The following is a 27,776-nucleotide window of genomic DNA, read 5'->3' on the forward strand; positions in this document are numbered from 1 at the left end:
TATTGGGACTTGAATTTAATAGAAAGCTTTCATGTTATAATTTTCCATTTTCTAAAAACATCCTCTAGAGTCTAGACAGATCAAATGTCAAATTTAAAATTGAATAGCATTGTCATATTGTTGATTTGGTTATGGCCTGATAAATAGAAGACAACGGAGTAAAAACCATATTGATTGCACATATACATATAAAAAAGTCAAATAGAAAGTTAAACACATGCTATACACATGTGATGACATGTGTATAGCATGTGTTTCACATTCATGTTGCACTCTATTACTAACTGGATTCACGAGTTGATTCATTTGCGTATGCGTTCCTCTACAAATAAAATAGTTTGCAAAAATACATGAAAAGACAACTTCCGCGAAATATAACTCTGTGAATAATATTCCCCTGTAAGGTAGTAATGATTGGTACTAGGTGATGTCTTAAAGCTGGTCATTAGTCAATGACATTGCATTGATAAAATACCGGAAGAGCAAATAACTGTTTCAACGGTTATATATTATGTATTTGGTTTATAATGTATACCACTTTGATGTATGCATATAATAACATACATCTTCCTCATCAGATCACATCATTGCTACCGACTAATTGGAGTGACGACTCCCAATGATACATCCATTAAATAAGGTAGAAATATGGATGGAATAATAAAGATGAAAGATATATTATAAGAGTGAGTGAATATACTGAGCAGTGCAGTAGTAACAGAGGAAGCAGGGATAAAGGCAGCAAAGGGTTAGAATATTAGTTGCCACTTGGTGGGTTATAACCAGGAAATAGATAAAGTTTTCTATTCTTTGTAGGGAAGCACTCAAGTGTAGGCTGTTGACCACCAGTCAAGTTACGAACTCGATTCACTTCAATGCTTTTATCTCGAACTTTCTTCATCACCTGAAAATGACCAGTTTAGAACAAAGTAACAAGTGTTTGTTATTAATATATGGATGAAGTGAAGCAGCCAATAATAATACAATCTATAGACCTACCTGCTTCTCAAACAGTTTCTTTATATCTCTATGGGATGCATGCTTATATAGTGCTTCAACTATAGCCCTGATAAACCATGTGCCCTGTCGCTCGTGTCTGGTGGACACAAAACCTACAACAGATTGTATTTTTGCATGCGAGTCAATTCAAAAGTCAATGCTCATGAATTTAGTATTTATTGAGTGGTGCAAACAGCACAAACATGGCTTGTACGCTTTGGGAAATTTTATGACAAGAATGCCTGAAAATGACTTGCATTAACAGCACAACACCGAATGATTTAATAAGTTTCCAGACACTGATAGCGTAGCGATACACCGTTACACAGTGGCGCAATGTCATCATGGAAACAACAGTGTCGCTCTCATTCTGTTGTGATTCGGTGTCACTATTTGAAAGCCATTTGTAGCTATTTGCACCATCTTTGTGCCATGCAAATGGCCTTAGTGACCAACAGCGTCACAATTATGTGTGGGCATGGGTCTTGCTTTTTTGTTGCTTTATACGCACATACGTTGTGGGACGCTTCTGCCTTGACATGAAGCGTCCCACAACCATTTCTACTACAGCGCCCTATGAAAGCATGATCTGCCAGGTGGCCCAGCATAGTGCTTCAGCACTGGAGCACACAGATGTTGCTAAACTGGAATGTATTCAGCTACAGTAGGACCCCTGGATACAGTAAAAGACCGGGATACAGTAGAACCCCAAGATACAGTAGAACCCCGAAATACCAGGGTTGGAAAACACCACGGTTTTTATGAAAAAACCAAAAAACCAGGTTTTTTTTTGTTTAAACCGGTTTTTATGGTTTAAACCGGTTTTTATGGTTATTACAATTTTACCAAGGTTTTTGCAATTTTAAGTCTAATTAACATCACTTATTATAGCTGCATGATAGATTATTGAACATACATATGTGGAATCATCTATTAAAGATGGTACTGTGGGAGTTGTTATGGGAAGAAAGAGAGAAAACATATGAAAATTTCGGAATGAGTCTTTAATCAAAATGATCGATGAAATACAGAGTAGAAATCTTATCACACAAAGTGAATATTTTACATACAGATCTATGTATAAGTAGGAATTTTAATCCAAATGATTAGTCATGTGGTAGTGTAGAGCAGAGCCTAATGCAGATGCATTGCTACTGTTTGGAGCAGTGGCAGATGACTCAACTTCTATCACCTGAATTCTAGCATCACTGTCTAAATTGGTGTTTTCAGCTTGACATTTTGCTACGTGAGCTTTAAGCCTAACTGCGTGACCTTAAACTTTTCAGAACACAAAAAACTTGATAAACCAAATCTAATGATCCAATTACTTTGGCTTGAGCCCAAGAAATAAAATATTAGTTTGCAAACTTAAAGCTTGTGTCCAAAAGGATTTTATTGTTTTAATTTCTAATTATGAGTAATCCTTTCTCACTGGCCAGACTCGAGACAGTATTCTTCCATTATTAGAGACGATGATTGGATTAGTATATTTCAAATGGTTTTTTATATTTCATCAGTAAAGAGATCATCATATCACTTGATAAAACCAATTAAAAATGAAATTCACTAATTCATTGTTGTGCTAGGATTTCATGTAGTTTCAACTTGAACTCTGCCATCAATTTACTACTGTGTCCTAAATGAACTTACGCAGCTGATAATTACATATAATTGCATTTCTACCGCACATGAACCACTAGGAGCTTAATATATTATGTTTTTCACAAAAACTAATGAAAAAACCGTGAAAACCATTTTTTTCAGCTGGTTTAACCGAGCCAACCCTGCAAGATACAGTAGCCCGAGGATACCGTTTTTAAAGTTATGATGTGAAATAAGTTTTTCTAGCTTCTGCTTATGGTATTTTCCCTGTTGTACGGTGTGGCCAACAACCTCTACGATGCCGATATGTTATCGGCTGAAATCCTCCACAAGACCAGAGAGCGATATGACATGTTATCCTTTGTTTATGGCAAACTAAGCAAAGAGTTAGTGGAAGGTTCCACCATTTTTACCTTAAATACGATATCGTATTTACGTTGTACTTTTTGAGTGCATATATTAACTTTAATTCATTAGCTATGAGTCTCAAAGTTGCTGGTAATGATAAAAGGAAAAGCAAAGATATGGTTACTATAGAAATATATCGGCAAGTAATAAGAAAAAACTCGAAGAAGGGTCAAACGATAGGACAAACTTTGACTGAAATAAGAAAAGCTATCGATCGATTTGATTTCACTTTACGATCCGAACCCTAGAATGGATCGATGCCATATTTCAGAGGTTCTACAATAACTGTATATTCATTTACATATTTCAAACAATCACTAACTATTAAGTCTATTTCATTAATCACATATAACTCACTCGAGAAACTAGCCCTCAAAATGAAAAGATCATCGCTAGCTAGAAACGGTCCAGAAGCTGCCGAGGTAGATTTAGCAGGATTAGTGGGGGGTGCAACCAGTACCTCTCTTGGCGGCTGAGCATCACCACTGAAGCTAGGGCTATCATGGGTATATGCCCCCATCGGATCGGTCCTACCTAAAAATATTATGTAAACACAACCTATTGAATGCTTCAACACATTCATAAACCTGTAAACAGGCCTCAAATATCCTTAGTTGCTGAGATATCAAGAAATGTCCATCGGTGGTGGACATATTCTTATATAATAGATGTTAGACATATAATTATCTAGCATTTATTCTTGAACAAAAACCCATGACTGCATAGAACATGCTAATAATTAAATGAACCATTTGATACCAACATGCATGTGTTGTACCAATAGCCCGATGTCTATTAATAGCTGGCCTTAAAACCAACCAAATGTGGTGAATGTTTCAAGGTTTTCATGACTGGTTTGCAAATGTTTTATTTTTTCCAACACAGGAGAGGTGACAAAAATAGAAAACTGCATAGGCCTAGCAATAGAAAAGATAGGCATTTTGACCTTGAACCTTTTTATTACTGGCTATTCGGCTAAATCTTTTATTATTTGATTTTATTATTGGCTACCGGCAAAAAATCTAACAAACTGCAATTTGATCGTTGTTAATCTTTAGATGAAAATTCTGTGGTGGTAGCCAATTAAAAAAGAGATGGTTTATCTTCGCACACGACACGGAAAATTATTTCCGTCGATTTCTCATCATTTTGAGCCCACTCATGCCTCATGAATTTTGATGAAGGAACCACAACTCCCTGTATAAAAAAATATCTCAGAACAGGTTATGAACACAGGCTAAATGATATTGGAACGTTCAAATGGCCTTCAGTTGAATGGAACTTGATGTTTGGTAACAAGGACTTTAATATCTTAATAACATACTGCTGTGGAGTCAGTGCTTATTACAAAATCCTTCTGAAATATGCCTAAAACATATATAATAAGATTTGTTGCAAGAAGCGAAATTAAAAGTTATCATGGCCAACAAGTCTTTACGATATGATCTATGGAATCTTTAGCCTCACCTCCTGAGCATGCCTGCAGAATCAGCAACTTAGGCTTGCCAGCCATAGCCGGAAATCTATACGCGGTCAAAAGGTCCATTATCTTGGACCGTTTGACTGGTCTTCCGTCTGAACCATAGAGCTCAGTCTCCGTGCCATGAGTCATGATGATAAGTACAAACATTCCAAAAGCATTATTTATATTTGGCTCTGTCTCTTTTTGGATGATGTTGATCATTTCCTGTAAGGAAACAATATTCTCTTTCATATTTTCATATCCTGAAACAACTAAGTTTTGCAAGCGAACAAAATAACTTCCTAAAGGCTGGTTTACACCGCATGTTGGCATTAATCAGACAATACTTCGGTGATCGTCTGTGTGATAACAACGCTAACCCTATCATAAACCCATTCCGTTTCCATCAGCCAACTGTCCGCAACATAGCCTTCTCATTATACGATGCGGTCGCAGAAACGATGAATTACTAGTCCCACAGCCACTGTCAGAAAAGACAATATGGATTGAGCAACCTGTGATGGCTAAATTGGTACACATCCGCACAAACTGTTGTGCAGGAGTGTGTGTCTGCGGGTTGCTAAACCATAAGTACGAGTTTGAATCCAGCGCAATGAAATCTTTTTCAACTGTGACATCAAACAGACGACCACGGCTCTTATTATTGGCTAATCAGAAACTTGCCAAATAGTCGGCTGAGTTAGGTTTCCTCGTGTTCAACTCTAATATGGATATTTTGTTACCCTAATAAATTTAACGAATCATTATTGTACAATAACCAATAATAAGACACTCCATCTCAGCAGGTGTGGCTTCATGTAACTGTCAACAAGGATCACTTGATCAGTTTCACATTAAAACTTTTTTATCAGTAAGATTTTTGATCTTTGAAATGATATATGAAGTTTGCTAGATTTTTATTTCTACAAACAAATGTTAGTTTTTGTCCACTTTTTAAGGTGAGCGAACACTTTGATTTAAAAGCACCAATGACAACAGAAAATTGCATGAATTTTTTAGTAGAGCTTATGTAGTATTATAAGCCTTCTTTCATTAATTAAGCCAGTTCCCTGAGCTAAATTAGCTTGAAATAATATGTACCAGCAAAGATCTTGACCCACAATTTGATAGAGAATTCATTTAGTAAACTGCTTGTTAGCGTGTTGTGATTAGTTCTAAGACAATCAATATCTCTAATCCTGAATTGGTGGCTGTAAAAATCAAATCAGTTAATTACTATAAAACAGATGCACAGTCTGAGTTTCGCTTCATCTCTGTAATTTTTATATACATGTCGAAATATCTAATCTTAGACTTAGAACCACACGAACAGATTGTAAAAAATTAAAAAAAAACAAGTTGGAGCTAGAGCTTCACGATCTCCTGAAATCACCAAACGATTCAACAATGTAAATAGATAAATTGCAATAATATAATAATATATCATAATATATCGCGATATTATTAGGTAAAAAACATGTAAATTTTTGTTAATACTTTTTGTACATTACAACTTGAAAAAAACTATTTTGTGTTCATAATACAGTCATGCCTCGACATACCAGCTTAATACGTTTTGAGGCTGAGCTCGTATGTCAATTTACTCGCGTCTCAAGGCACTATTTCCTGTATAAAATAACTAAATACAAATTAATCCGTTACCATAGTATGAAAAAACACATAAAACGGGATATAAAGTTGAAAAACTTACTGTTAATATTGTGGTTCAGTACCTATGCTAACAAAGTAATAAATACCAATTTAGTTGTTAAAACCTGCAATAAAATGTAACATTATTATGTATACTACTGTAAGGTTTTTACCTTCGAGACAGATGTAATGGCTAACAGCGATCGGAGAGACTTGACAGCAATGCGTTTGGTACACCAAACTTTTGTGACGCTACGTCGCAGAAACTTTAAATTTAACTTGAAAGAATTTAACTTGCTAAACACACACTTGAAGCTAAGTTTTAACCTTTTACTAAACTTGGCTTTAATTTTCTGGTCTTAGTTTTTTATTAACTGTTTTCGGTTTCGCGTCTTTCGCCTCACTTTCACTATAACTCACTTTCACTATAATTCACTTTCACTATAACTCACTTTCACTATAACTCACTTTCACTATAACTCACTTTCACTATAACTCACTTTCACTATGGAAGGCCATGGCTTCCACGCACAGGCCTAAGCTTACTATGAGACTAGAAGGACTGTGAGTTTTGGTTGAAGCATCAGCCTCTCTGAAAATCATAAGGTGTGAGATAAGTCGCCATTACACAATTGTATTGTTTATACGATTCGGGATACATTTCTTTAAGAATGAGCGATTTTCTAATCTTACACTTTGAAAATCGCCACCAAACAATTAAATCGCCATATCATGATGCTCTAGCGGGAGCCTGTTGAACTGTTGAACTGTACATAAAACCACATGAAATAATCTGAATACTACGACAGTGCATTATTATTATTACCATCATTATTGTTGTTATATCATTATCATCATTATTACGTCATGATGTATTTTTTCATACCATATCCTTAAGATTATATTATTTCAACCTGCCCGCGATACCAGCTATATAACAAAAACATTTAGCATAGACATAGAGAGGTGCTTTCAACAGTCCAGCTTAACAGATTGATCTAGCATAGATGGCAATGCCTGCTGGTAATGAAGATTTATAAACAGCAACGTAGAATTAGCCAAAACCATAGATATATATACCTAGATTGGCCAATAGGGAAAAAGCCTGTCAGACATAAATAGCACGACGTAACGTCACTGTATTGTACCTCACGCCTGACTGCACTGCTGTTTACAATGAATCTAATGGGAAGAAGGTAACAAAATTACATTTATTTTCACATAAAAACCTTCTTGTATACATAATCCAGTAAACTAAAGCAATTCTGTGATAATATCTGATAACCACCATAGATTAAAACTATAAAAGCTATGAATTGTTGCACACAAATCATGAGCCATCATGGCTTTATTTGCAACCTCTCTTATCCCCATTCTCTCTTTTCCCCTTCTCCAAAAAATAAGTTAGAAGGGGAAAAGAGAGAAGGGGAATGGAGAGGGGAGGGGAAATAGTCCACCCACTCAAAGAGCCAGACCTTGGCTAGGTAAATAGACTAATATGCTGAACTAAACATGACTAAATATGATGAGTATGCAAGTATGTCTGAAGTCAAAAATGAGACAGAATGATTATTTTACAGCTGGCTATGTAGCTGGCTAGGTCACCAAAGCTGAAGTGTAATGATTGTATCACTAGCATCGTGGATGTTACCAACGTTCATGTAAACCAAGCAACGAATTCCCTAATCACAGTTAAGAATCAAGGTGGCTTGACTTTGTCTTCGCCTGTGGTGATTGAGGTTTGCAACCACAGCGAGAAAGCGACAAGAGTGTTGCTTAGTAGTGCTGGATTGGTGAAAAACTTTGCCAGGCTAGCACTAATTGCCACCACTAAGAAGCCAGTCACGAAAGGACAATACCAAGTTATTTGTACAATATGCAAAAGCAAGTTAAAGGTTGACTTGCAACAAAATTCACATTGCAGTTATTTGGTATCATAAGATTCACCATGCCTTACTCTGTTGTGTTGTAGGTGTGAAATATATGAGAAGGTGATTACAAGCTCTTAAAAGCTAAAAACTTATACAGTCATACTTCAACTTACGAGCTTAATGCGTTCCGAGACTGAGCTCGTATGTTAATATACTTGCATGTTGGTGCAATTTATTTATATATCGAACAATTAAATATATATTGCTTGGTTTCCATACTCTAAAAATGCAAATAAAACACTCAAAACAAGATATTGTAACAGAAAGAACATGTTGGTTATTGTCATAATTTACCACATGCCTTCAAAAAGCAACAATTAAAAAATAATACAAAAAATGTGATTATTTAAAATGTAAAATTAAATACATACAATAGCAGCTAATGCTAGCATTTGCGAGGGAGGGAGATATAAGTTATCCTTCATTACAACAGTTGTCTTTGATAAATTTGAATTTTATCAATGTCTTAAAAGACAAACTCAGAAGCAAACCTAAAAGCAAACTTTCATTTTTAACTTGACGTAATTAAAATTTCTTCGGCATTCGTAGTTTAAAGTTTCTCGCTGGTTAGCTAATTTTTCCTTTGTTTCGCTTTCACGACTAGCCGGCCGTCTTAAAATAAATCTATCTAAATACGTTCGCCTTTGTCGCCCTTTCAACATGTTGCGATTAGGAAGAACACAGGTGTCGTCACAAAGGATTAAAGCACAACCACTAGCCAACTTGTCCGAATGTCTATTTTTATAGTTTTGATAGATAGCACCGGCCTTTTCACGTAGCATCGTTTCAGTTACGCTGTCACCGGACAATTGTTTATCTTTTATCCAATTAAATGCCTGAGCAGTCTCTCCATCAGCGGTCGTGAAGATCGCTGCGTCGTTTAGAAACTATGGTAAGTCCTTTTGCGAACTAAATGCCCTGAATATAATCCTTCTGTTTGATAATTGTGGATGTATTTCTGTCATATTGCTTAGCTAGCTCAATCACGCATACACATTTCGCATATTTTTCAATAATTTTCTGTTTAATATCAACTGTTATCATTTGCTTTTTCTTTGCATCATCTTTCATTTTACTGGCAAACTTTCAGTCAATGCAGAGTACTTTTAATTCACATACAGTGTAATTCTGCACTGAAAATTGTGCACAAAAACGCAGTACCAAAGTATAAATCTGAGTAGTTGAAAAATACAGAGTGATGCTGTTCTCATAAAACACCTTCGGTATACTTGGCAACTGACTCACGTGCTCGTATCTCAAACATGGCTCGTATGTTAGTACTGAAACTTGCTTAAAAGCTGGCTCGTATCTCAAGTTTCTCGTACGTTGGAGCACTCGTAAGTTGAAGTATTACTGTACTTAGTAATGTTTAGTTCAACATGATATTAGTCTTTTACCTAGCCAGGATCTGGCTCTTTGGGTGGGTTGGCTATTTGCCCCCCCCCCTCACCTTTCCCCCTTCTCTCTTTTTCCTTTCTCACTTCTTCTTTGGAGAAGGGGAAAAGAGAGAATGGGGATAGGAGAGGGTTGCAAATAAAGCCCTGATGGCTCATGATTTGTGTGCAACAATTCATAGCTTTTATAGTTTTAATCTATGGTGGTTATCAGATATTATCACAGAATTGCTTTAGTTTACTGGATTATGTATCCAAGAAGGTTTTTATGTGAAAATAAATGTAATTTTGTTACCTTCTTCCCATTAGATTCATTGTAAACAGCAGTGCAGTCAAGCGTGAGGTACAATACAGTGATGTTATGTCGTGCTATTTATGTCTGACAAGGCAACCGATGGGAATAGCTATTATTGGCCAATCTAGGTATATATATCTATGGCCAAAACCATATGCATACCGAAGTGACTTAACACTGATTTCAGTAGATATATACATATGGATGATAACAAACCTGAGCAGACAGATCTTCATGAATCTTTTCTACGATGAATTCCAAACGCTTGAACACAGTTGAGATATTCTTCCCATCCATTTCTGAGCCCATCCTGTTAGAGAGCTCAGTTTGATCAGACGCTGTTGGCTTATCAAATTTATTGTTATTGATTATGAGACAGCGTCCCCTGGGACGTGTCATCTTGTAGACCTGTGAATATGTAAGAGAGTACAACTCTAGTAAGAGAAGCCTAAGCACAGAAATATACATATAAATCATACTTTGGACTAGAGTCACTAGACAATAGCGAGACGTGGATATGGATGAGATACAGCTGCCAGTAGCTACTGTACCAACTAATGATCTATACATTTGTGGGGGGAGGGCCAAAACTCACCAGACGATTCGATATTTCAAAGAAATGATTAGCAATATAATATCGCTATATATTATTATGTAAAAAGCTTGTAAATTTTTGTAAATAGTTTTTTGTGCATTTTAAATAAACAAATCACCATATCGTGAAACTCTGCTATACATTTGTAGAAAGCTAAAAATAAATTTTTACATATCTGAAATATTACGGATCAATAATACAGTTAAATACCAACTTTTTACATTGACAACTTACGTAACAAAAATAAAATTATTATAATCATCTTGAATGACAATAAGTGATATATGTATGAGAGTTTTAAAACCGATGAAAAAATACTGTGAACTAAGGCTATTAAGAATACGGCGAGAAAAAACTACATTAACAAAGTTGACAGACACAAGAAGTGTAGTGTTATGTCTTACATGTATGTGTTCATTGTGTCTGTCTGTTAGTCTGTGTGAACCCTATGTGTTCACTGTGTCTGTTAGTCTGTGTGAACCCCATGTGTTCATTGTGTCTGTCTGTTAGTCTGTGTGAACCCTATGTGTTCATTGTGTCTGCCTGTTAGTCTGTGTGAACACTATGTGTTTATTGTGTCTGTCTGTTCGTCTGTGTGAACCCTATGTGTTCATTGTGTCTGTCTGTTAGTCTGTGTTAATCCTATGTGTTCATTGCGTCTGTCTGTTAGTCTGGGTGAGCCCTATGTGTTCACTGTGTCTGTTAGTCTGAGTGAACCTTATATGTTTATTGTGTCTGTCTGTTAGTCTGTGTAAACCCTATGTGTTCACTGTGTCTGTCTGTCCATATGAACCCTATGTGTTCATTGTGTCTGTCTGTTAGTCTGTGTGAACACTATGTGTTCACTCTCTGTATGTTAGTCTGCGTGAAACCTATGCTATGCGTTTCTACAGTTTCAGCTGATTTTGTCCAAATTCCGTATGCTCCGTGCCTTCTGCCAGATCACCAAAAATAATTGGTTTCAAAACTCCGTCTGGTTCCTGAGTACCAGCCTCCTAAACACCTACCTGAGGACTACCGTACTGACAATTTAAGAAACTCCAGGCACCACCGGACTTGCTTCTAGTTATTACATAAAAACGGTGCCCATCCCAGAGTTGCGCAGCCTTTTTGCAGCAAGGAGTGTCTCTAATCGCGTCACAACGTTATGCTTATATTATTAATTGGCGGTGCTTGAGGGACTCCATTATACACCCATGCATAAACCACAGGAAGGTCACAAGACACCTCATAGTATTTACTAAGTAGATCTCCTAATACCTATACATCACACCAGAAATAATGAAAAATTATACCGACAAGATTACAAAATCCAAGATTCAGACTTGATAACAGAAATACCGATGAATTAAAAAAGAGCTAGAATTAAATTTAAAGCAGCGATTGGACATGACTACACAAGTGACAACATGACTACACAAGTGACAACATGACTACACAAGTGACAACGTTTGTGTGTACAATTATCATATCAATTCATTATATTAACATCCTTTCATGTACATACCTACTTCTATGTTCCTACTTCTATGTATCTATTTCCATGTATATATATATATATGTATATATATTATATATATATATTATATATATAATATATATATATTATATAATATATATTATATATATATAAATATATATATGTATATATATTCCATATACAGTCAAACATGGATAACTCGCCCACGGATAGCTCGAACACATGGCTAACTCGAACGGTTTCTTTGGTCCGTTCCCACGTAATGATAAATTGCTATAGATAACTCGAACTCAACTCTGTTAACTCGAACAGTTTTTTGCCCAACGGCTACCGAAACGGTTGTTATCGCTTTAGAAAATCACTTTATTCCAAGCCATAGAGGTGAACATCAACTTTTCGTAATTCATAAGCGTCGTTATTACCACCATCGGCAAAATATTTTTGTCAACGACTTTTCTAAAGGTTTGGTGAAATTTGATTTATACCAAACATCCGCTTAGCGATCGCCCTTCGGAAGCAAGGTAAAGTGAGGTAATCTTTGCATAAACTTCAAGAAAAATCGGCTAAATTGATCGTGGGTAAAACGCTCAAAAGAAAAAGATGTCTTTTCTTTTGAGCATTTCAACAACGATCAAGTTTTGACAATGTCAATCTAAAAAACGTCCTGGCAATAACATAACCTCAAACAACAAACCAATCTCAAGTGATAGAAAAATCTCTATACTTTTTGATAAAAACGTTTTAAACTTTACATTAGAAGCATTTAATTTGAAACAAGCCATTTGTGCTTTTGATTTATATTATAGTTTGTATATGTGCATGTATCTACTAATAAATAAATAAATGGACTTGTGACAGTGCTCTGATAACTTGAACGCTCTTATAATTCGAACACTTTCGCTCGGTCCTGTGAAGTTCGAGTTATCCATGTTTGACTGTATCTATTTCTATATCGTAACTCTTACAATGCGCAATTCTCCTCTCCTTCTGATGGAATTAACTCATTCCAAAAAATCTTTGGCAACGTCCACTCAGTATTTTTCCATGTAAAAGGGAGGGTTTCTGTTTTGGCAAAAGATTTTCCACAAGAATGAATGCATGTTTAAACAAGAGCCATGTTTAATATTTATTTTCAGTTTGGTGCCTCCGGCCCCCCTCCGGATGCAAGAAAGACGCTATCGCTTTTGCAGTTTCACCAAAACACCAGCCCCGTTGTCTAATATAACAATATAATTATCAGAAATATCTGCGGGCTAATGTTGAAGAATTTCACTAGCAGAAATACGTTTGGGTCCCTGTTTACAATTGGTCTTTTAATCCATGCTATATCAAAAACAAATAAAATTTACAAACCGGGATATCATCTTGTGAATTTTGAGCAAAAAGAAAAGCAACCGGTTCATTTTTCTGATTTGAGATAACTGCCTCGTGATAATCCAATATTCTAAAATTATTGTGGGTGGATCTGTTAACTCTGTGATCCGTGATCAATGTTTCTGTATATGTAGGCTGCTAAGGCTAGTTGTTATAAAGGGCTTCCATGATGAAAGAGTTGATACAAATAAAGAGAAGTCTTACGGAGTCTGAAAAAAAAAGCTGGCGAATTTTCTGCTTGCGGCACTGCGCTACTCGAAGTGATATAAAGTCTACACTCTCATCACTTTCATCGAAATAAGCCAGGCTATCAGAGAGCTCGCTGTCATCATCGTCGGCCAGGGGGTGACTCTCAGAAGCCCTTCCAGATGATTGATCAACTTCCTCTGCAAAAAGCACAACCGTATGTGTGACTGGGAAACATGCAGAGTGTAGCAATCAATTTCATCGTGCTCAGGGCATAGAAACAATTGCTTTTAGCTGGATATCTCCCTCACATCTCAGCATTGCTGTATAGGCAACAAAAGCATTCATAAGTATAATCAATAAACAAACCATACCTACATACTTATAAGACAAGTTAAAGCAAATAGTTTTGAAGGAAAACGCCTTCTTCTGTTTTCCCCAATGCAATTAACCAGGACCTTTCAACATTAAGTTTCTCCAAGAAACACTTTTCGACACTAAATCTAACTTTTAAAGATTTAGACAGCTGAACTTAAAGATGATAACACATGAATAACAAACAAGTGATAAACCAACAAATATGTTCACCTTAAAGCCAACAAAGTATGCTGACTAAGAACTTATTTATTTCAATACAAATTTTACTATAAAGTACAAAATTATTTCAAAGACATTTGTAATTTAAAAACTGAAATTATTATAAAATGAAAAAACTTTAAAAAACATGAAATATTAGAGTAGTCAAATACCAGAAAAAAAAAACATTTAATAAAAGATGTTACACACGGTGCAACTCTAATTAGGTTAAACTGCATAATAACTAAATTCCACCATATACTGTAAAACCCCATTTTAACATGGCATGTAAGTAGAGGTTTTACAGTAACTGTGGATGTGTATACATCACTACCAGTTGAAATGTTATTACTTGTAATGTATGAACTTGTTTTAATGATTTCTGTAGTTCAAACCAAAGAAACATCCAATCACCATGAGATCCTTTAGTGGCCAGCCAACATATAAATTAACCATCTTCCCAGCTCATAGACATCGAAGACAAACTAACCCTTTGTATAGAGTTAGAAACCTACACCTATTGTGGTTAGCTTACAGCACCAGGACACTCTGGACATGAACCAGGAAGTTTGAAGAGTAAGGAATGAGTGCGGTATGAAGGGTTAATTTGGCTAAAATAAAGCATGGCACACAGGGTCGTGACCTTTACAAAAACATGATAAGTAGTCAATAATGCCAAGATGTAAAATGCGTTGCAGTTGTAGTAAATCCGTGCGGAGATATTTATGTGTTGCATTATCAATAGTAAACATATCACAACTATGAAGTATAACTGCACTAGCAGAATGTCCGGCGTTGCACGGGTATTAAAAAACAGCCTATAAACAGTGGCAGGTATAATGCAGTTGCCTGCTACTTGTCATTAGCCTGCCACAATGCTATTGGCTAATTTGAGTAAGCTAGCATCCGTATTGCTAAACTTACAAACAAGAACCGTGAGAGCAAGCTGTAGCAACATTGCATCGTAACATAATGCAGAGTCGCTACGCTATTTTAATCTATTAATCTAATCAATTACGCTGTACATACATACAAGCACAGCACATTTTTGCCGAACTATAACAATATTAAGTATTGAGTTGACTTGATCTAAAGTGTCACAACCCTGGCGCAAGAATCCTGATGACAAGAACTTCTTCCCAATAGTTAGGAAACATTGACCTGGACTAAGTGGATGTAAAATACCAATCCTAGGATGAAAGTTGTTATAGAAACAGAAAGGCAGATGCTACTGAAGGTTCATAACATAACTGTACCAACCAGTGATAAAGATTTTAATGAAAATCACATGATTAGACCGAAGCTCTACAGAAAATTTGGCATACAGAAGCATGTGATTTTATATTTTACGATTTTTTTCAAGAAACTCGATGACCAATCATTAAACATTACATAAACTTTGAGCACATTTGAGCAAATGATGACTTTCTCTTCATAACATCTTTAATTAAATATATTATTATAATAAAGTCATCAGACTCACTGATATGGATGAATATAAAAATATCACAGTAAATGTTATTCTATGCTGTTAGAAAACCATTGAGCTGAGAATAATTGAGCTGCGACCGCGCAATAAAAAAATTCAATGATACATAATACCAGGAGTTGCCTATGTCTGACATATCACAATATTTTATTAGCAAAAAAACTCATTTCGCTACTAATATCAAACCTAAAACATATATGTTACTTTGTGTAACATTTAGTAAACTTAACTTACAAACAAATAATATGTTGAACTTCAGTTGTAAATCAATTCTCGATTAATTTTTGGAATTTCACAGCAAATAACAACTATTGTTTTACTAGTTAAAATTCCTAGATCTATACAGAGAACACAACTCCTTATATGCTGATGTTATCTAACCAGCATGTAGGGAATTCCATATATATTATGAAAGGTGACATGCAGCGCTGCTATAGAGCTTTGGGTTATACTGCATGTGAGACATACAGTGCTGCCAGAAATTATGAGACCACTTCACATTGTAGGAGACATTTGCTAGTAGCGATGATTTACTGCCTTAATTTTAGATGCAACTAAAACTTACTAACAACTAATATGGAGTGTATTTTTTAATAAGTAGCAATTAGCAATTAATGTTTTTCAAAGATAACATGTATGCAACAGCCCTTAATAAAAATCAAACTGGATTATCATTAATACTTGGTAGACATGATGACATTGATTGCACATCACCATCACATTACATCACCTCTGCTACGAAATTAGCATAAAATTATAAAATAGAAATTTCTTCATCTAATAATGCGTAATATGTGATAATTTAATGGATTACCATGAATGGAATGCGTAAATTATTGGTGGTCTCATAAGTTCTGGCAGCGCTGTAAATGGGCATATTATGTGCAAAACATGCATGGTTACCATAAATTGGCTGAATACCAAAACCTGTGCAAAATAGGCAATGACACAAATAAATGGCATGGTTACCTGCTGTATGAAATTACCTATTCATTTAAACCACATACGGTAAAAACACAACATATACGTGTATATGTTATGTACTTATACACGCACACACAATATATGCAGCTTTTACATAAAAGCTTCTTGCATAAAAGTGCTCAATATTAAAATAGAGCGATGTAAATCGAAAGTGCTCAACGATAGGAGCTTATATTACATTTATCTACTGTAAAACCTCTAATTGAACGTCACCTCTACGTGAACGCCACCTCTAATTGAACGTCACCCTCTATTTGAACACCACCTCCCATTGACCACCGCTTTGGCAATCTTTGATTTTTATGAACTCATAATATCAAGTGATCAGTAAAAAAGTTTCCACAAAATCGTATTAATAATGACTCAGTTACAGCAATAACAATCAATTCTTTCATTGTCCAACTCCAAAGCTTTTCACTTTTTTGGTTGAAACTTTGAAAGCAACACCATAGAAATAATTAATAACTGTCTCAGGCTGATAATAGTTCCTTGTTTAATACGGTCTTGATACTACTAAGTACATGTATATAGAAAACGGTTTACATTTACGATGATGAATGACTAGCTTTAGGTCAAAGGTTACGTTTAGAGAGCAAAACCTTTACGCGTTGCATTTGTGCTAAATACAGCACGTAAAAGTTTTGCTCGCCAAAAAATAGTTTGTACGATATTATCGACTAGTTCAGCAATGCAGAAGAAGAGTTGAGGCCAGAAGATATTGTGGAGCGTATTGGACAACTAGAAGATGTTCATTCTATTGAAAGCAACAAGCAGAATGCAGCTACCCGAGTAAAGGATGGAAATAACTTTTGTTTTAAAAATGTTGATTTTTGTTTGTGCATGTAATATAAGTATGGTTTATTTATGTCTATTGTTTACAAATATGCATTTGTAGCATTTGATGGATTATCATTATATAACTTATAAATTTGCAAAATTATAGCATATTATTTGATAGCATCAGTGTGGTAATCTGATCTTACGATGGACCGATGCTTGAAAATCCTTTTCTATTGCACATAAAAAAGCAAGTTTTGGTGGCAAACTGTAGCAAACATATCAATGAGTGCAATGAGCTTTTATGCAACATTGGTAAATATAGATATAAAATAAAAATATGTTTTCAAATTTAAGATTAAATAAAAATTGAAAGCTTCTACAAATTGCAAAGCAGGATACCGGCTATAATATCATCGCAGGTTAATTGCAAGCAATAGATACCAACTGGTAGAGATATTTCTCGGTTTCTCAATGTACATTTATTAAGAGATCTTTGACAAGTTGGAGGTAAGTTAGCAGGTTATTGCATCCAAAAGGTTTGATATCGCTCCACCGAAAAGAGAGGGCAAAATATAGGGGACATTCGCTTCGCCCGTAAAAGGGCTAAACTCATTTTCCCAAAATTCTGATGAGCCATTTGAAAAATACAAAAAATACAACGCTGGCCTTTATTCGACGGCTACTATGGGGAAAGGTAAAAATAGAGCGCCATGGTGTTCAATGAGAGGTTTTGCTGTATATAGATTAACGCGTGTACATAGTCGATATAGATTAGTACATGCCCACACTTATGGCATGCACTTAAGTCATTAAGGCTTTTTTAAACCATAACTGTCACATACAACTTTTATCGTATTTTCTAGGTAAATCAGACACGATGATTCCGACTTTGTACTCAAAATAAAGATTGGTCCACTAACCTTCAAAGTCATTAAGGCGTTTTTAAACTATAACTGTCACATACAACTTTTATCGTATTTTCTAGGTAAATCAGACACGATGATTCCGACTTGGTGCTCAAAATAAAGATTGGTCCACTAACCTTCAAAGTCATTAAGGCTTTTTTAAAGCGTTTCAATATCCGTCGAAAACAACACAATCGGCATAACAAGCTCCGCCCATAATTATGTGACGAAACCTAGCTTTTTCAGGAACAGAAGTTAGGGATCTTTATTCCGATTTAAAATAATAGAGATGGGTGTCTTAAAACCAGAGTTGCCCCGATTTTGGTATCAGAATCGGTATCGGTGCCGATATGGGTTTTAAGTGTCTGAATCGGTATCGGCCGATCTTTTCTGAAACTATCTGAAACTTCCGATACTTTTTACAGATCAACTATTTTGCAGAAAAATGTATTTCAGCCTGCTACACTAATAAAAAATCATCAGCTGCAAGCTCCTTACTTTTACTTTATGAATTTCGAGCCTGTCACACAATTTATTTTATGTTTATAGCCTGATCAACACAGCTGAGGAACCTTTTTGCTTTAGTGAGGACGTAATCACAAAGTGTGGCATTTCCCAATTACAGCGATAGGATTTATTGCAGCCAATCACGAGCAAGATAAAAAAAATGGGAGACAAAAACGCAGGGTAATATTTCTATTTACAAGCATTACGAAAGTAATTTAAACAGTCAATGCATAAATTTATCTATCACTATCTTGATCCTGACGATACAATGCATCATTTGTACCATGCAAAAAACAGTAACCCCAGTGGCTTATCAGTATTTAGCCTGTCTTCCATCATCTGTGGCAAGTGAGTCCCCCTCCAGTACGACTGGCTACATTGATAGTGATAGATGAAAGATACTTCTTACTGAGAAAAATGAACCACTAACGGTAATTAAAAGAAACGTTGGTTTGCTCTGAAATTGTACAAGAGCAGTAGTTTATCCAGCAATAGAAGAGAGACTTCGTTATCACAGAGAGAACTGTACCACTAACAGCAATTTCCTTTATTTACAAATTACAAGAAACATGGACTATTTTGTTACTACATGCACGGTGTGTCAGTATGTGAATATCTATATACATGTATACTTTTTCCATAAATACAAACAATTAAATACAATAATATTTACATTTTCTTTGCAATATGTTTATATTTGCGTAATAAAATGAACAACTAACTATGCAACACAAAAGATTTGAATCGGTATCTGAATCGGATTATTTTTCAATAAGAATCGGTATATCGTATCGGTATCTGAATCGGCCGGTGAATTTAGAATCAGGGCATCTCTACTTAAAACCCATTATTATCTAAACCCAGCCTGTAAAAAAATCTCAGTTTTTAATGAAAGGTATATAAACTATTTAAATTGCTCGTAGCTTCTAACATGATGTTTGAATAGGCTGAACGCCGAGAAAAATGAGCTCAAAAAAGCGTGATAACAACGCTAGCTTGTGATAAAACCGCGCTTTTTGAGCTCATTTTTCTCAGCGTTCAGCCTATTTAAACATCATGTAAGAAGGTACAAGCAATTTTAAATAGTTTATATACCTTTCATAAAAAACAGATTATTTTACAGGCTGGATTTAGATAATAATGGGTTTTAAGACACCCATCTCTATTATTCTAAATCGGACTAAACATCCCTAACGTTCCTGAAAAAGCTAGGTTTCGTCACATATTTATGGACGGCGCTTGTTATGCCGATTGTGTTGTTTTCAAGACGGATATTGAAACGCTTTAAAAAAGCCTTAATGACTTTGAAGGTTAGTGGACCAATCTTTATTTTGAGTACAAAATCGGAATCAGTGTGTCTGATTTACCTAGAAAATATGATAAAAGTTGTACGTGACAGTTATGGTTTAAATATAAGCCAACAACATGCAAGAACAGCATAGAACGAATGCTGTGTGCAATCATAAAATTTCATGAACTCAGAAAGTTTGCCGAAACAACAATTGTTGGAGTTGTATATTCTCATATAAAACACTGACAAGGGGAAACAACTTCTGCCAAATATAAATTGGATAGATGCTGGCATTTTTGTGCTATCGGTTACAGTTAGGATGCGTGCATTAAAGTATATACATTTTAGCTGTAACTCGCAATGCTGAGAAAAATAAAATCATGGCAGACAATGGAAGCAATGGACATCTTTTTAGAATTAGACTTTAGAAGATACATATAAAAAGAAAGTAAGTTTTAGAGACTTACCAGGAGATGGAACTGATGTGGACCTACAACACAAATGATACCTGACAACATTTGTTTTTAAAACATCGTCTGCTGAGTTACAGAGTGCTCATCGTATGACTAGAGAATACTCATCGTATGACTATAGAATACTCATCGTATGACTAGAGAGTACTCATCATATGACTAGGGAGTACTCATCGTATGACTAGAGAGTACTCATCGTATGACTAGAGTTTACTCATCGTATGATTAGAGAGTACTCATCGTATGACTAGGGAGTACTCATCGTATGACTAGAGAGTACTCATCGTATGACTAGAGTTTACTCATCGTATGACTAGAGAGTACTCATCGTATGACTAGGGAGTAATCATCGTATGACTAGGGAGTACTCATCGTATGACTAGGGAGTACTCATCGTATGACTAGAGAATACTCATCGTATGACTAGAGAGTACTCATCGTATGACTAGAGAGTACTCATCGTATGACTAGAGTTTACTCATCGTATGACTAAAGAGTACTCATCGTATGACTAGGGAGTACTCATCGTATGACTAGAGAGTACTCATCGTATGACTAGAGTTTACTCATCGTATGACTAGAGAGTACTCATCGTATGACTAGAGAGTACTCATCGTATGACTAGGGAGTACTCATCATGCCTTTGAATTGCGACAAGGATGGTTACTAAGATGCTTTACACTTTTCTAAAAAAATAAACAAATAACATAATTAGTTCAAATATGTTGGAGATAGCATATCACTGTCATATATTTAGACAGTGTCGTTTTTACATAATCCGTCAGAAACAACAGTGTCGTACTAACAGTGACAGATATTTTATCTGAAGTTGCCCAAGTTGTAGTGTTGGAAACTAGTAATCAAACATTCTTGTTATGAAACTTAATGGGGATGTTTGTAGTTTTCCAAATATTTGCATGCAAAACTTGTATAGTTTTCAGAATACCCAGTTTCAAATACTAACTTGTTACAAAAAGGCATCTACCATTGAAGCTACGTGATAGCAGAGATTCGTTGCCATCTAAATAGTCTTACAAAAACAAATCATATTTTCTTCCTTTGAAGCTAAATGTTAGAATAACCAAGTCACGCTAAACTTGGGTTCAAAAGTAACTTAAAATTTCAGCCCAATGAGGAATCCGATTGAAATTTTGAATAAAAGTGGGCGCTAGAGTATGCACAAAGCATGATACTATTACCTTATCCTTACCTGCCGTATCCTTACTATTACTATGTTTACCATGGTAGTAGTAAGCATGAGAGTGAGTATGAGAGAGAGAGTGAGAGCGAGTATGAGAAAAAGTGTGAGAGTGTGTGAGAGAGTGAGAGAGAGAAAGAGTGTGTGTATGTGAGAGAGAGAGTGCGTGTGAGAAAGAGAGTGTGAGAGAGAGTGTATAAGTGAGAGAGAGAGTGTGTGTGTATATGAGAGAGAAAGAGTGTGTATATGTGAGAGAAAGAGTGTGTGTGTATGTGAGAGAGAGAGTGGGTGTATGTGAGAGAGAAAGTGTGTGTATGTGAGAGAGAGAGTGTGTGTATATGTGAGAAAGAGTGTGTGTGTATGTGAGAGAGAGAGTGTGTATATGTGAGAGAGAGAGTGGGTGTATGTGAGAGAGAGAGAGTGTGTGTATGTGAGAGAGAGAGAGTGTGTGTGTATGTGAGAGAGAGAGTGTGTGTGTGCGTGTGTGTGATGTGTGTGGTGTGTAGCTAAAGTGCTAACAGAAAAAAGTATAAGGTGATGCTATAGTATTACCAAAGAGAGTATAAGGTGAAGTTATAGTACTAACAGAGAGAGAGAGAGTATAAGGTGAAGCTTTAGTACTAACAGAGAGAGTATAGGGTGAAGCTATGGTACTAACAGAGAGAGTGTAAGGTGAAGCAATAGTACTAACAGAGAGGGTATAATGTGAAGCTATAGTACTAAGAGAGAAAGTTCAATGTGAAGCTATAGCACTAACAGAGAGAGTATAAGGTGAAGTTATAGTACTAACAGAGAGAGTATAAGATGAAGCTATAGTACTAACAGAGAGAGTATAAGGTGAAGCAATAGTACTAACAGAGAGGGTATAATGTGAAGCTATAGTACTAACAGAGAGAGAGTATAAGATGAAGTTATAGTACTAACAGAGAAAGTATAAGGTGAAGCTATAGTACTAACAGAGAGAGAGAGTATAAGGTGAAGATATAGTACTAACAGAGGGAGTATAAGGTGAAGTTATAGTACTAACAGAGAAAGTTCAATGTGAAGTTATAGCACTAACAGAGAGTATAAGGTGAAGATATAGTACTAACAGAGAGAGTATAAGGTGAAGCAATAGTACTAACAGAGAGAGTATAAGGTGAAGCTATAGCACTAACAGAGAGAGTATAAGGTGAAGCTATAGTACTAACAGAGAAAGTATAAGGTGAAGCTATAGTACTAACAGAGAGAATATAAGGTGAAGTTATAGTACTAACAGAGGGAGTATAACGTGAAGCTATTGTATTAACCCCAAAGGACAATAAAATATATGGTATAGAGGTAAGAGCTAACACTCACCCTTCAGAGAAAACTGAAAGACCAGTCATACTTGGTAGTGACTGATTCTCCTCCTCAACTGGCAAGTTTCCTCTTTCTCTGCTAGGTGCCTGATCTGGTTTAAGTAAATCTGCAACCTCAAACTGATAGGTAGCAACCTGGTAAGCACACAGCCATGTCAATGAATAACAGATGATATGCTCAAAGTTGTTAGTTATGCACAGAGATTTGCAAAATTACTGACAATTATATCCGTAGACAGTCAACAATAGCTATGGACTGGTGTCACAGATTCTGAGTGCTGTATATAGTATCATAAACAAAGTTATAGCATGACAATAGCTATTGCGCAATACGCTGATGAGTCATGATCATAAATTTAGAAGCATTGTTCTATTACTAGATTTTTCCTGAATGGATTTTCTGGAAGTTTCTAGAATAATTGTAAGGAGGTATAAATAGCCTGACTGCAGCAGCTCATTAGAATTCAGTTTACATTATACATGTCTTCAAGTCAGCAATAAAGGATTATTTTATACTCTCACAGCAATCCTCGGCATATTATTATATAGCCACTATATTACTTATACATAGTAAGCCGCAGCATTACACCCGGACGGACGTCTTAACTCTTAGCCTTGTGCAGACATCAGGATACAATCACAACACCAGATATCTCGAACCTGTCACATTGCATCACCACTTCGTGACAACTGGTACACACTATATCACAATATGTCGGCATTAATCGCACAAGACTTGGTGATCATCTGCGTGATACCAATGTTCACACTGTCATAAACCCATCCAAATTTACGTGTACATCAGCGAATAGTCCGCGACATAGTGTTCTTATTATACAATGCGGTTAGGGAAAGCGATGAAAGACAAGTTCCACAGCAACTAGACGCATCACAAAAAACTGATGCAATAACTCCAAACCAGAAATTAGAGAATTCAAACAGCTACTTAAAGGTTGACTTGCAACAAAATTCCCATTACAGTTATTTGATATCAAAAGATTCCCCATGTCTTACTCTGTTGTGTTGTAGGTGCAAAATATGTGGGAATGTGATTACAAGCTCTTAAAAGCTAAAAAACGAACAGTTAATCGCAGCCACACGAGACCGCCGTAGTTTGGATTCCCTTTCCAAAACGGCTCAAATGTGACGTAGTTGTGGGAGATGGTTTCTGTTTACACTTTCATGCAACTTTATTCGTTGAAATGTTTTCACAAATGTACTTTACGCATTCAATAAAACCATGTCTATTGTTCTTACCAGTCTGTTTTATCGTCATTGTAATGTTGTCACTTTTAGCAGTGATATCTTATAACTTACCATAAAAAGCAATTTAATTTTTTAACCTTACCTCGAAGGAGTACATATCATTGTCTGATAATCATGACGAGCCTGTTGGGTCACCTGTGATAATCGAAAAGTGCTGCAAAAATTATTGGTGAAGTATTGGGTCACATGATCAGATTACAACTTGACGATTGAATAATGCCGAAACAAAACTGTAAAGTAGTGAGCATCTATATTTGATACGGAGTCTTCGGTGAAACCCGAAGTGTTTGTCATAAACTAGTGCTACAATAAGTTTAATATTGAGCTTTTTATTGGCCTTTCAATTCACATGAGAACATCACGTGACAAGACAATAACCAAACTGTCATGACTACGTCAGATAAATAAACTGATTCCAATCTACGGCGGCTTTTCGTTTTTGAGCTTTTAAGAGCTTGTAATCACATTTTCACATATTTGGCACCTACAACACAACAGAGTAAGACATGGTGAATCTTTTGATACCAAATAACTGTAGTGTGAATTTTGTTGCAAGTCAACCTTTAAGAAACAAGTAACAAGAGTGTGTAGGATACCAGTGCATCGTAGAGTACATGGAAAGCAATAGTTCCTCTTTTCTGAATCTGTGTGAGAAACGAACGATTCTTTACACCATTGGTTTGCCCAGCCTACAAAATGCAGAGTAATTTCTTACCTACATCAAGAAATGTCCAATACAACAAACATCTAATTAAAATTTGACACACCATATCACTAGTAAAACTTCGAGACACTTCAATGTACAAGTAAATTGGTTTTTATAATCATAACTAAAAAAAAGAGATATTGACTTTGCTCCATAAATACTCCAAAAAATCAGCTATTACCAGGGCTATGGAACGTCATTATTTATTTATATATATATATTTATATGTACTAGCCGAGAATTCGGCTAATATATATATATACATGTATATGTATACTAGCAGAATGCTCGGCGTTGCAGGCGTATTAAAAACAGTTTGTAAACAGTGGCAAGTTATGTAATTGTCTGCCACTTGCCATTAGCCTGGCACATTGCCAATGACTAATTTAAGTAGCTAGTGTCTGTATTGCTAAACTCACTAATAAGAGCCGCGAGAGCAAGCTTTAGTGACGTTGTGCCATAACGCAGAGTCCTATGCGCTATGCCTATTTTAACCCGGATAACGACTCATATCGCCCAATGAATTTTGCGTAGCTCAATGGGTTGGTTAGCTTATCACCTGATGAACGGGAGGTGCCGAGATCAAATCCTCTGTGATACGAATTCTTCATTGCTAGATACTTATCGCTATAATAGTTGGACAACAAATGACAAACTTTGAGATGTTTGTATAGACACATTCAGCATAGTTTATATTGATAATCCTTTGACAGTGTGTACATCAGATGGTGGACATGGCGGTATGTAATAATAATTGCAGTCCTGTGGTGATGCATGCATTGGCAATAATTCGACACACGATTTCAATTTGCTACATGCAGTTTACCTGCAATGCTCTAAATTTTCTTTCACCCCCTAATAGCCTTCACTAACTTGTATTTGCTTTGAGAACTCAAGATATGGATGCCACATTCTGCTCAGCCAGTGGCCCCTGTTCTCGTCAAGGACCCAGATGAGCACAGAGTAGGCCTCCTCAACGAACTTGAGAAGAGTGACATTGCTCCTTCAGTGTGTGATATTGGATTAGAGGGTAAACTATTTAAATATCTCAAGTTGACTGCTCCACAAAAGTAATTACACCTATATTATTCTATTATGGCTGTCTGTATGTCTGCTGGCAGAACTTATTGTTTTAGTGGTTGCTGCATTTGCTGCCATAACTGTAAGCTATGTGCAGTGATGTGTTGACTAATCCAATATGATATCACATGAGTGTTTGCGATGATACAAATTTGGTAGCTAGTTTTTATATATATGACAAATGTCATGCTCTGGTGCTGTGCAATACGCATGATGGACAAACTAGTAGAAAGCAATTTGATTGTCATCACAAAAAACTCTTACACCCTGTGTAAGAGTGTTGGAGTGTAAGAGTGTCCCTGTGTAGAGTGTTGGAGCAAACACATGTGGCAAATGCTTAAGCAGGTTAAAATTAGAGATTGTATGCACTTCATCCGCAACAAGTAACCGGGTGGAGCACGTATATGGTCATGGGCATTAACATGCACCCTAGTAAACCGAAGATGGCCCCAGCAACTTTGACAAAACTCATCTTTCATAAAATTTACCACAAAGCGCATTGAAAAACTGTCTTGTGATAGATAATAAAATTAATCTGCAACTGCAACAATCAAAGTTAATTTTATCAGTGATATACAGGGCTGTATATCATTGATTTTATTTTCAAGCTTGTTTAGCATAGGAGTTACCCAACAACATTTGTATGGGTGAGCAACTTCTATTCACAACAAAGGCTGAACAGGCTAGCTAGTGGACAGGTAGGAATTCACAAAGATTTGATTTTGTCTAAAGAACTGAATTGAAGCGAGTCATTGGAAGTTAAGATCGCTAAAGAAATGATAATTTAATTGTAGTGTTTTCCTTTTTGAATTGAAATGCGTCGATACTTACCTGGTCTATGAAACAAAAGAACCAGAAATTGAATTACTAAGTTTTTGGTAAGAATTGGATTAAATCAAGTTATTTTTAGAACCTTAAAGACGTCTCTGTTAATAATTAATACACCTACCACACGCTCCAACAACTCACCTGAATGCTTTCAATCATGTCCATGGTTAGAATCCGCTTTGGAACAAAATGACTAAGGAAATCTTCCGAACATTCTAGATTTTGAACGAGCTTCACAAAGTTTTTTTGAATAATATTTCGTTGATCAGCATCCATTTGGCGAATATAGACGTAGCCTAAAAGAGCTTAAACGGGTTTTTGCGGATGTTCTCTATAGTGTAACTGCATCAAGAAATGTTCCGAAAGGACTCGCTCATTGAACCTGGTTCGGCCTCAGAGCCGTGTCGCTTCACAGAATCCCGCGACCACTGAATTATACTACCCCTGGAATGGAATTAGCCTATGAACTTCCGTGCAACAGTTTGAGCGCCATATTGATTACTGCTACATGGGCTTCCGGCTGTAATTGGTGAAATAGCGGATCATAGTTATCTCAAGAAAAAAAACTCATTTATCTGCTGAAAATCAGTGTTTTGCCATTAATTGCTACTACTATTGTATTCAATGTAAAGGAAGATCACAGTGATTCAGTGGAAACACTGATGAACAAACTTTTAGATGAACTGTCACTAGACAAAACATTTCAATCGGCCATGAGACTTGGTGGCAAGCCACAAAACAGTAGCAAGTATAATCGACCAATAAAAGTCTCCTTCCCAAGTGAGGAAGACAAATGGACATTTTTAAGGAGGCTAAACTCCATAAAGCCAGGAGGGGTATTTGGGAAACTTGACTTAACTCAGGAAGAACGAAAAACTGAGAGAGCTTTGGTAGATAAGTTGAAGGCAATTAGGCAACAATCACAGGAAAAGACATTCAAAATAAAAAACTGGGAAGTTGTGGAGGTGTTGGACCAG

The 27,776-nt window shown here is 36.0% G+C and overlaps 2 protein-coding genes across 5 annotated transcripts in view; one reads left to right on the top strand and one right to left on the bottom strand.

The window, feature by feature from the left end:
• The window catches only part of LOC137408838 (caspase-2-like), a 153,720-nt gene that overhangs the window by 67,791 nt on the left and 58,153 nt on the right, over positions 1 to 27,776 (top strand). The window lies entirely within an intron of this gene.
• LOC137408272 (caspase-3-like) lies at positions 276 to 27,136 on the bottom strand. Of its 2 annotated transcripts, XM_068094728.1 has the most exons (11): positions 26,941 to 27,136; positions 24,782 to 24,874; positions 22,918 to 23,054; positions 20,376 to 20,398; positions 16,345 to 16,368; positions 13,395 to 13,576; positions 9,958 to 10,149; positions 4,477 to 4,696; positions 3,367 to 3,543; positions 1,000 to 1,112; positions 276 to 904 (listed from the first exon to the last, which is right to left on the bottom strand). In XM_068094728.1, the coding sequence occupies exons 1-11, from the start codon at positions 27,073 to 27,075 to the stop codon at positions 758 to 760; spliced, it is 1,443 nt and encodes a 480-aa protein (XP_067950829.1). In that variant the 5' UTR covers positions 27,076 to 27,136; the 3' UTR covers positions 276 to 757. The 2 variants fall into 2 exon arrangements, with proteins under 2 accessions (XP_067950829.1, XP_067950830.1); XM_068094729.1 differs by lacking the exon at positions 16,345 to 16,368 and having other exon boundaries at positions 278 to 904.

Source organism: Watersipora subatra, chromosome 11, assembly GCF_963576615.1.
Source record: "Watersipora subatra chromosome 11, tzWatSuba1.1, whole genome shotgun sequence".
In the NCBI taxonomy this organism is placed as follows: Eukaryota; Metazoa; Bryozoa; class Gymnolaemata; order Cheilostomatida; family Watersiporidae; genus Watersipora; species Watersipora subatra.

Excerpts from the sequence above, each read along its gene's own strand:
- LOC137408272 (XM_068094728.1), bottom strand. The coding sequence starts at position 27,075 with ATGGATGCTGATCAACGAAATATTATTCAAAAAAACTTTGTGAAGCTC. Across the intron at positions 13,577-16,344 it reads TGGTATTCAGCCAATTTATG|AGGAAGTTGATCAATCATCT; the intron begins GTAACCATGCAT and ends TGCTTTTTGCAG. Across the intron at positions 1,113-3,366 it reads TTTGAGGGCTAGTTTCTCGA|GTTTTGTGTCCACCAGACAC; the intron begins GTGAGTTATATG and ends AATCTGTTGTAG.